Below are 10,350 nucleotides of genomic sequence, written 5' to 3'. Positions count from 1 at the left end.
AGCAGTATATATTATACGAAGTATATATGTATATCTAATTTTATGAGACCGGGAGAAGGTGTATTCACAGTACAGTGCAGGGCCATGGCCATGCAGCCCTTGGGGCCTGAAAAGGGTCGCGTGAAGTGGCCAACGCTGTGCAATTGCAACCAAACAAACTTTTGGTGGCGGGGTCCCTGTCCCTGGCCCTGGCCCTGGCCGTCTTTGCCCACAGGCCACAGCGCATCACACCACCGCTTCCTTTATAGCGCCACCCCACCACCCTCGTCTCTCCCCCCGTCGAGCACACAACACACCCTCCTCGTCCTCCAATCCAATCAACCTGGTAGACTCGCTTCGCTTCTCCCCCAGCCGTCGGACGGAGCTCCTCGCAGTCGCAGCAGCCGCCGATCAGCCTGCGCTCGGGCTCAGCGCTGGAAGGTGAGAGCATCCAGTGCCTCGGCCCGCCCGCCCGCCCCGAATCTGGTTCTTGTGCTGGCTCTGGCTGTGCGCTGCACGAACTCTGCATCTGCCTCTTTCGAGACGCAATTCCCGGACCGTGGGCTTTGGTTTCGGGGCTGCAAGGCCGCTCGTCGTTGCGGCATTTTTCGTTTCGCTTGTCCTGTGATGAGAGATGTGCATTTCCCTTTGGCGGGCTTACCGTTCCCTGCTCGTCTGTATGTGTGTATGTTTGTGTGACCTTTCCCTCGACGCCAGGCTCTTCTCCCCTCTTGCTGTTTCTTTCAGCAGTACAGACGCGCATCTGTACAACGCCTTTCTTCGGTCCTGGGTTATGATTGATCCGTTAACAGTTGGTCACCAAGTGCTGGCTGTTTAATATGTACTATAAGCTTCTTGGTGCCGCTGCCTCTGCCTATACGACTTTATGCGCTGCCTGCACAAGTCTCAGCCATCTGTGGGAACGTGTGTCTCTCACCTACCTTTCATATTGCACTAGCTGGATTGAATCATTCTGCTTTGGAGAGATGTCCGGTCATTTTTTAAATCATTTTCATCTCGCGTACTAGTTTTTTTGTTTTTGTTTTTGCGAGAGAGTAATTTTTTTTAATATTTACTGTCTCCTGTCCCATTTGCTGTTTCTTTACCCAGAAATTTCCACCAGATTCAGTCAAACGAAACTCATGTGCTCTTTTTTTTCTCCCTTTCAAAAGGGTGTGTAACCGACTACCGACTCAGATAATATAAGTGCGGTCACCTATCACATGATATCATCTCGCCTCTCTCCCTTCTCTGGTGTTTTATTCTCCTTTTTCCAACCACAGCTTGATGAACTTCTTTTTGGGGGTAACTACAGCTTAGTGAACATGAATGGGTAGTTTTACAACTAACGCAACGGCTGGTTCACTGAACAACTGTAGGTGTTGGAAGAGAATAGCCTGAAGGTTCACAGTAACCTTCATCTGTCGGAAGATGTATCGGGCTAAGAGGGCTGCATTGTCACCGAAGGTGAAGCGCCGCGTCGGCAAGTACGAGCTCGGGCGCACCATTGGGGAAGGGACCTTCGCCAAGGTCCGGTTTGCTAAGAACACTGAAAACGGGGAACCTGTTGCTATCAAAATCCTTGACAAGGAGAAGGTTAAGAGGCACAGATTGGTTGAGCAGGTCAGTATCCGTCCACTATTCCTTTCTGAGACCATGCACTGGCTAGCTTCTTGTTATATCCATTTTCTGTCAGTACCATGATGCATGGATCAAACTTTTAGTTAACTACAAACATTGAGGTTAAAAGCCTTTATGCTCCCCTGTCGAAGCCGTGTTGTGTGACTTTCGATTTCGAAAATGGTAAGGAGTTCAGTTTGCCATGCAGCCAATCATGTCCTCGTTCCTAACAGTCACTAGCTGGACCATGTGATTTCCTTTCGTCAAAAATCAAAATTCACTGCCGTCACTTACATCTTTCTATCAAAAGGAACGAGGTGGAGAATGAATTTTCTTCCTTGGATGCTGCCGTGACAGCATGGGAGCATAGGAAGATGTAACTTCAATTAAGAAACGATACGTCGATACTATACCTGCATATTTGCATGCCATCGAGATATATCCACATGGTGGTCTTCCAGTTCAAGTCATACCTGCACCAACTCAGTATGTTCGTTCTCCTGGTGCCTTGTGCTGTTTCCAGTTGCAGTCTGAACTTTGTGCAAATTGAACACTTCAGTGTGGATGACTGTTTCCAGTTGGCTTCAGTTTGCACACTTCAGTATATGTTTTCATCAGTGCTCTGTTAGGCGTCCGTTTCCTCAGTTACACTGTAGTTGGCTTCATTATTCCTCTGCTTTACTTCTAAATCATAACCATGATGCAAGCATACATGTATTGTTTAATTTACTCCTCGGGAGTGTGTTTTGCTGTATGCGTCTTTTAAACAGATTGGTGCTGCGTACTTGACATATCTCGTGCTGATATCATCCTAAATTCAATGCAGATTAAGCGTGAAATTTGTATCATGAAATTAGTAAGGCACCCTAATGTTGTTCGACTGTTTGAGGTAAGATCCGAAAAACTACACACACTTCATGATGTATATTCTGCTCATGCCTATGCTCTGATACTATTTGGATGAAATTTTGCTTTCTACATCAGGTGATGGGAAGTAAAGCAAGAATTTTCATCGTTCTGGAATATGTTACCGGCGGAGAGCTTTTCGAAATCATTGTAAGTGGAACTATATCAGCTGTTTGAAACACTTTGTCGTACATGACATTGCTAACACGAGTTAGATGATCATGTTTTTTTTATTAATTCATTCTGCTGTTATGCAAAAACATGACAACCAGGCTACTAATGGAAGGTTGAAGGAAGACGAAGCACGTAAATACTTCCAGCAACTGATTAATGCTGTTGATTACTGCCACAGTAGGGGAGTGTATCACAGAGACTTGAAGGTGAAGCCTAAGTTACCTTTTGTGATTGTTCTATAATATATTATGGGTTCAGTAGTGCAGACAAGTGACATATTTATGCTGAACATGCATTTGCAGCTCGAGAATTTGCTGCTTGATGCTGCAGGAAATCTCAAAGTTTCTGACTTTGGTTTAAGTGCTTTAACCGAGCAAGTGAAGGTAAAGTTGGAACCACTTCCCATAAACTTCGTATAGTTGTTGCATCATGTTCTCTTGTTGGCTTCATTTAATCTTATAAGTATTATTATAGGCTGATGGTCTGCTTCATACAACATGTGGAACCCCCAATTATGTTGCCCCTGAGGTACGTTCCCTCTTTTTTGATTGTTATAGATTAATCATGTTTTGGTTGCAAACAAGGTTACCTAACTAATATTTGTGTTGGATCATTGTAGGTGATCGAGGATGGAGGCTATGATGGTGCAACTGCAGATATTTGGTCTTGCGGAGTAATCCTCTTTGTTCTTCTTGCTGGATATTTACCTTTCGAGGATGACAACATCATCGCCCTATACAAGAAGGTACCAATGTTGAAAAATAGAGAAAAGAGAAAAAACATGATTTTGTGGTTGTTTAGCATATCTTAATACCCCCTTTGCAATCACAGATTTCAGAAGCTCAGTTTAGCTGCCCCTCTTGGTTTTCAGCTGGGGCCAAGAACATGATTACCAGAATTCTTGATCCCAATCCTACAACTGTAAGTATCATATAGCTTTTGAGCATAGTTGTTGAAATGGGTCATCAATATGCTAAACATACATGTAATCTAAGAATGATGGACAAGTGGCAACTATGTGTCTATGAAACATAAGCATATATGGATGTGGCTTGACATCAATATTTCAGTTTCAACTGCCGACAAGTATTTCTTGAATCTCAACTTACCTGGCTTTTCGATTTTCCTGGATGTTTACCAGAGAATCACGATTTCTCAGATACTGGAGCATCCTTGGTTCAAAAAGGGGTACAAGCCTCCTGTTTTTGACGAGAAATATCAAACTAGCTTGGATGACGTGGATGCTGCTTTTGGAGATTCAGAAGTGAGTCAGATGGACCAATAAATCTTTAGCCTTCTGTGGTAGAAATTAAGTGAGTAACTGTGTTTTACTGATTCGTTTACCAGGACCGGCATGTGAAAGAGGAAACTGAAGATCAGCCAACCTCAATGAATGCATTCGAACTGATTTCTCTAAACCAGGCACTGAATCTGGAGAATTTGTTTGAAGCAAAGGAGGTCAGTCATAGCTCTCCTGTCTTCTTGGCCAATTTTAGGTTTCCAAATTTTATTACCTTACTGTTATTTGAAATGCACTATAAAAAGTATAAATCTGCAATGATCTTATTTCTGGTTAAAAATGGCAGGAGTATAAAAGAGAGACAAGATTCACCTCACAGTGCCCCCCGAAAGAGATAATCACAAAGATCGAAGAAGCTGCAAAGCCGCTTGGCTTTGATGTTCAGAAGAAAAAATACAAGGTATTTCCTACTGAAGTTTGTTATGTACAATATTCCTCTTGTTGCTTTCGACCTATGTTGTAAAATTTTGGCTTGAATATCTAGATAGTAAGTAGAACTCTTGCTGCCATCTTCCACATACCTCAGATCCTAATAAGGCTGTGCTGTGTCTGCTCTTTCCAGATGCGGATGGAGAACCCGAAAGCAGGTAGAAAGGGCAATCTGAATGTTGCAACTGAGGTAGCTGAAAACATCAACTTGACAAAAATCAAGATTGCTGAAGCATCGAAAGAGAATAACTCAATTCCTTTCTGTTTGTGCATGCCAACTCTTAGGTTTTCCAAATAGCCCCATCCCTGCATGTAGTCGAGCTCAAGAAGGCGAAGGGGGACACTCTGGAGTTCCAAAAGGTACGGTCTCTACTAATCCTGCCACACGACGGTTCTCTGTATGATTTAACATTGGCACATTGTACTAATACTCAAAATTAAACTGTATTGTAATTGTAAAACAGTTCTACAGAAGCCTGTCGACCCAGCTGAAGGATGTTGTGTGGAAGTGCGACGGCGAGGTGGACGGCAACAGCGCGGCAGCATGAAAGTGCCCTTTGAACTTTCCACTGGACGGCGCCGGTTTTCCTTTGTACATAGCTTCTCTTTCGGATGATCCCGTGTCCATTGCAGAGTCGGTTTTGCAAGCAAGTTCTTTGGTTTATTTGTAGTAAGCCCGGTGAAACAACCGCCCTGGAGGCTGTTGTGGATGAGCTTACTGGCGTGTTTAGTTCGTTTCATGGTCGGGAGGTTGGATGGAATGGAAACCACAATCAAGGCTGTAGTAGTGTGTGTAGTAACGAAGTAGATACATGCATCAGATGGTGTAAGGGAGTACCAGCTGTTAGTTCATGGTTTCAAGCTTAGCCCCCCTTCAATTTGTTCGATGATGTATTACTTCACAATAAACATTATTACTTAGATGTATGAGGTGAGCACACTTGGTCTTTTGTCCTCTTTGTGCTATTTTGCGTGATAATTGAATTTTAGCAGGGGCGGATTCAGGTGGTTGCGTTGCGTGGTGTCGTGTGACACAGCGAAACTGAATGTTTATTCGAGCATCTCCAAAAGAACACTAAAACCAGCCTAAAAACATGTTCTTCCTTCCCTAAATTACCAGGGTCCCTCGTTTGAGCTCCACTCCCTCAAGTATCCGCTGAGCAATTCTAAAAGAAAATGATTATTGAGGAGAGACTAAAAATTTTTAGAAGTGAAATAGTGTGGCTGGCTCTCAGAGCAACTCTAAAAAAATGCTTTTTTTTTAAAAAAAAAATTGATTATTAGAGAAAGACTAAAAATTTTAGAAATGAAATAGTGTGTCTACTCCAACGGTCCCCTTAAACAAAGCTGAAAAACGGACGACCACAAGCATTAGTAATAAGGACATGCTCATCAACAAGGACACGAGGCTCGCCATCAAGCACTCCCTTGGCCAGTCCCACTCGGTCTCGGTGAGCTACAGCTACTCTGGCCGGCTGCTTTAGTTATTTTGTGTTCTGTTCGTCGTCAACTCCCTAGCTCATCATCAAGCACTCTCTCGGCAACGGCAAGTCAAGCTCGCGCCTTTCGGTCCGGAGCAGGAGGATGCGTCGGTGCTATGGACGGAGAGCAAGGACATGGCAAGGGCTTCCCTGTGTTGAAAGCTAAAAAAGAGCCTCGCGGACGGCCCGAAGCCCTCCTGGTGATATAAACGCAGGATGTGTTCGAGATTTCAAAGGCCATGTTCCTCGTCGCACTCCCCAGCTACTACTGGGTCACCGTCACCCTTATCGACAAAATGGTGTTGAAAGCTAAAAAGAGCCTTACGGTGCGGCCCTGAGGCCGGACGGTCTACGGTTCGAACAGTTCGTGGTGGTGGCGTAGACGATTCGCGCGTACGCAGAGTCAGTTAGGGTTTCTAGTTTCTCGCAGGATTTGTTACCTAAAACCACGAGATTAACTCGGGAAACCATTTGAAGCAGATCCAGACCTCCCCTTTATATAGATGAAAGACTACGGCCGATTTAACCCCCAACAATCGATCAAATCAAGTCTATTTCTCGTTTTTACCTTATGCATTAGGAGTAGCTCTAGTTTAGTTCTATTTTAGTATTCCAATCCCTAAATTCTCCGCTTCTCTTCGGCTCTACGTCGATTAGAGGAGTCTAGGTCGGCCTGCCGAGCCTAGACAACATCTAGGATCTCTCCTCCTTGACGGGGTCCCTCTCCGGAGCGAGATCCAGGCGCCACCGGCAACCTTCGCTGCCCCTGCGCACGCGCGGACTGTCCGGCCATCAGGCAGGGAACCCTAGCCCTGCGGCAGGTCGTGGACCGTCCGCGCCTCTGCAGAGGGCACCGCCGCCGGTTCTTGTTATAGTGATTGGCGCCCGAAAAGGTGTCAACATACTTTTGGTGACTCCGCTGGGGGACAGGTGTTTAGATCTACTAAAAGTCAGGCCCTCAAATGGTCGGTTCTAAAGATCACACCGATATCTCCCCGGACAATATCCTAAAGCCGACTGTTGAAAGTCTGACGGCCGATGAGCAACAGCAATACGAGGACTACATGTGTCAAGCGAAGGAGAAATTCTTATCACAATATACGGTGGATCGCCACCAGAAACTTATCAAACATGGAGAGACCAACGCCGCATCTCTTCTATCTTCGCTTCAAGTCCCCAACGTAAGTAAACCCGACGACATCCAATCTGTTAAACAATATGTAGATCATCAGCAAAATCAAATGAAACAACATATTGGAGGGTTAGAAGAGTCAATTAGAAAATTAACGCGTACGTTGGAAAAGTCTGTTGCTCCTAGTTTTCCATCTTACGAAACTAGTAATAGGGTATTTATGTCTGATGCATCGGCAACAAATGGGGATTCGCAACCCCAGCCTTTGTATGGTATGCTGATGAACTCATATTCAGGGCAAATACAACCATCGCCGTCCCTGCTTGGCAGATCGGCGCCCCTGAACACGGTCATACCGTCCGAGCCTCTGCCCGGACCGTTCGGCCCATACGCGGACCGTACAGCTTGCTCTGTCGGACAGTCCGAGGCCGCCCTAGGACCACCGTCATCCCTGATTGGCAGATCGGTGACCCTGGACGCAGTCATACCATCCGAGCTTCTGCCCGGACCATCCGGCCCTTACACGGACCGTCCAGCTTTCCCTGCCGGACAGTACGGGGCCGCACCAGTACTACCTCATGACGTCCCGATAATGGCGAACACAACCGGTCAGTTCGGATTTAACACCGGACAAACCGGATACGCATATGCAGAACCTGCTATTGCACACCATGCACCAAATTATTACATACCACAGCAGCAGTATGTTTTGCCCTCTACATATTTAAACCATAACGCACCATACAATCATAGACCGATCAACACTATCGATCGGTCACTGCAAGAAGGTCGGTATGCTAATGACTAACCAAATGAGCCCCACTGCCCAGGATTCGGTGGTCTGCCACCGGGTGCAATGGAAAAAATTAGGGAAGAGATGACTGAACTATTTCGAGATAAGATCAGAGTTAGTGTAGCCAGAGTGGGGGCAATGTAAGGCCCAAAATCTGTATAAAAAATTAATAATAACAAAATAAATACATGAAGAAATAAACTAGTAAATCTCAAATTGCACTTGAGTTTTGAAACTTGAGAACTGAATTTTGAAACCAAGAAGTATTCTAGAACAGAAGTAATAAAAAGGTTTGTGATCCAACTAAATGATTATTATTTCATTAAAAGATACATTATAAACACTTATTTAAATAAGTGTTGATGTGTAAAGATAGTATTAAATTTAGATGACTCAAATATATACGGGCTTTTAAATTTAATTTAAACTCAGAAGAATAAATAAATTGGAGGATTTCCTATTTATTTGAGTAAATACTCCATCAATATTATATTGAGAGGCATTAAGTAAAGTAAGAAGTAAATAAACCTTGCACCCATGCTTGGAATTTTGACTGTGCATTTAAAAGTTGAACTTAAACTTTGAGTGTGAATTTCAAACTAAATTTGAATTTGAATCAAGAAAGGAAAGAAAGAAAATGCAAAACATAAAAGAATAAGAGATCTTACCTGCTTGGGCCAAATTCACTCACTTGGCCCACCTCAGTTTCATCCTGCGGCCCAACCCTGCCCACGTGCACCCTATAGATGACTGGCCGGGCCCCCCTCGCCAGGCGTGCTCCTGCGCGAGCGTGTATACCCCCGCTGTCACACTGGTGCGTGGGCCCATGTGCTCAGCACGTTCTTCTCACCATGCTCACGTTCGCAACAAGGATTCCATGGCCGGGAACTTCGCAACAGACTCACGCGCGGGCGTCCTGGGTCGTCTACCTCGCGCACTGGTAGGGAGACACCGCTATGTGGGGCCCCGGTGTCGGACTCGTCGCTTCCGCGTCGCGCGCGTCTGTTGCAACGACTCTGCCTTAGCTCCCGCGATTCCTGGAGTTCGTTCGCCAGATCCCCCTTTCATCGGATGCTCGCCCCGCGCGCATATAAGCCGACCGCCGCCAGGGGACCCTCGTCACCGGGAAAGAGAGAACCACGAGGGAGTGAGGGAGTCTTCTCCGCCGACTTGCGCTCATCGGCGACGGCAAGGGAAGGAAGGGCACTGGCTCTGACCGCGTTTCGGCGCGGAGATTCCGCTGTGATTGCGACTTTGTGCCGGTCAACGGAGTCCGCCACAACACCGTGTGAGCGCATCAGTGTCGGCCGCAAGGGAAGGAAGGAAACCTCGTTGGGGCAGTCCCTCGCAGCCGTGGACGCTCGCCGTCATCCACCTAGCAATCGACTCCACCCCCGTTCCGGACTCTCGGTAAGCGTCACTCTTTGTACGTAGTCGTTCCTTTACTGAGCGGGCTTCATGGCCGGTGTGAGGTTAGACGAGAGAACAGAGTGAGAGATAGGAGAGAGAAAGGGATGCAGGAGCGTCGTCGCGCCTGGCAGCTGAGGGAGGAAGAAAGGCTCCCTGTCGTTCGATCGTGAACGGACGATGGAGATTAGAAGGGATGTAGTGATTCGGCTTGGTGATTCGCGTCCCTTGGATCCCAGATGTGTGGGCCGTCCTTCATAAAATCTGGAGCGTTGCTCCCTGATCTGAAGGTTACCACTTCGTACCGATTCGCTTAAGGGATCAATCTAATCTGCGCCATGTGCTTTAGATCCAACGGCCCAAATAGCACGATACCCTTTCGGCTATTCAATTTTGTAAAAGAGCCCTCGGACTTCTTTTAAATAAACCCGCCGTCCACCCTTATACTGTTAATATTACGGATTGGTCTTGAACTTTATGAGTTAGACCCTAGGCTTCTGCAAAATTGTGTGCGCAGTCCAGAACCTAAAAGAAATTCGAGATTAAATAAGGAAAAATGGAATTTTAGTATAAAAATAAATCTTGAAACTTATTTAATTCATATCTAATTCATTTTAAATCCAAATTGATCCATTCCAATTGCATTAGATCCATAATAATATTGTTTATTCCTGGTAGCTTTATTTTGTTATGAAATCTAAAATTAAAATTAGATGCTTAATATCTTATGTACCGGACTCCTAAATCTTTGGAAAATCATAACTTTATAACCGTAACTCCGATTTTAGTAGTTCTCGTTCCTACGATCTCGTAGCAACGCGTAGATTATTATTACGCAGTTTATTCTTATGTTTGGTGTAATGTTAATTTTTGCCTATACCATGTTTATCTATATTGCTACGTTTAGCAGTGAGGACACGTGTCATCTGAAAAGCAAGTTGGTACCTGGAATCTCAAGTGCCAGGCAAGTTGTGCCCTTGATCACTTCTTTTTACCAACTCATGTTCTAATTAATCATAATGATCTGCATAGGTTAATTTTGATGGGACCCAATAGGTTACCCTAGTTTGTCTATCTTTATACCTTGTTTACCACTGAACTTTTTGGGTAGTACTTGCTAGTGCTTTAT

At 45.2% G+C, this 10,350-nt stretch overlaps 1 protein-coding gene across 2 annotated transcripts; it reads left to right on the top strand.

Moving 5' to 3' along the window:
- The first annotated feature begins 218 nt into the window (after positions 1 to 218).
- LOC100281467 (uncharacterized) lies at positions 219 to 5,358 on the top strand. 2 transcript variants are annotated; one of them, XM_008676540.4, is made up of 16 exons: positions 219 to 420; positions 1,359 to 1,602; positions 1,910 to 2,085; positions 2,426 to 2,488; positions 2,584 to 2,655; positions 2,778 to 2,885; positions 2,982 to 3,062; positions 3,154 to 3,207; positions 3,299 to 3,424; positions 3,511 to 3,600; positions 3,821 to 3,943; positions 4,027 to 4,137; positions 4,266 to 4,379; positions 4,542 to 4,598; positions 4,694 to 4,768; positions 4,873 to 5,358. In XM_008676540.4, exons 4-16 carry the CDS (start codon positions 2,447 to 2,449, stop codon positions 4,954 to 4,956), a joined length of 1,137 nt encoding a protein of 378 aa, XP_008674762.1. In that variant the 5' UTR covers positions 219 to 420; positions 1,359 to 1,602; positions 1,910 to 2,085; positions 2,426 to 2,446; the 3' UTR covers positions 4,957 to 5,358. The 2 variants fall into 2 exon arrangements, with proteins under 2 accessions (XP_008674762.1, NP_001147857.1); NM_001154385.2 differs by lacking the exon at positions 1,910 to 2,085 and having other exon boundaries at positions 274 to 420; positions 4,873 to 5,355.
- The last annotated feature ends 4,992 nt before the right edge of the window (positions 5,359 to 10,350 follow it).

The sequence above is a fragment of the Zea mays genome, chromosome 1, assembly GCF_902167145.1.
Source record: "Zea mays cultivar B73 chromosome 1, Zm-B73-REFERENCE-NAM-5.0, whole genome shotgun sequence".
In the NCBI taxonomy this organism is placed as follows: Eukaryota; Viridiplantae; Streptophyta; class Magnoliopsida; order Poales; family Poaceae; genus Zea; species Zea mays.
Note: the sequence above shows the minus strand (reverse complement) of the source record. Positions and strands in the feature narration are given on the sequence as shown.

Coding starts and splice junctions, on each gene's coding strand:
- LOC100281467 (NM_001154385.2), top strand. CDS start 1,411: ATGTATCGGGCTAAGAGGGCTGCATTGTCACCGAAGGTGAAGCGCCGC. Junction 2,656..2,777: donor GAGAGCTTTTCGAAATCATT/GTAAGTGGAACT, acceptor CATGACAACCAG/GCTACTAATGGAAGGTTGAA. Junction 4,380..4,541: donor TTCAGAAGAAAAAATACAAG/GTATTTCCTACT, acceptor TGCTCTTTCCAG/ATGCGGATGGAGAACCCGAA.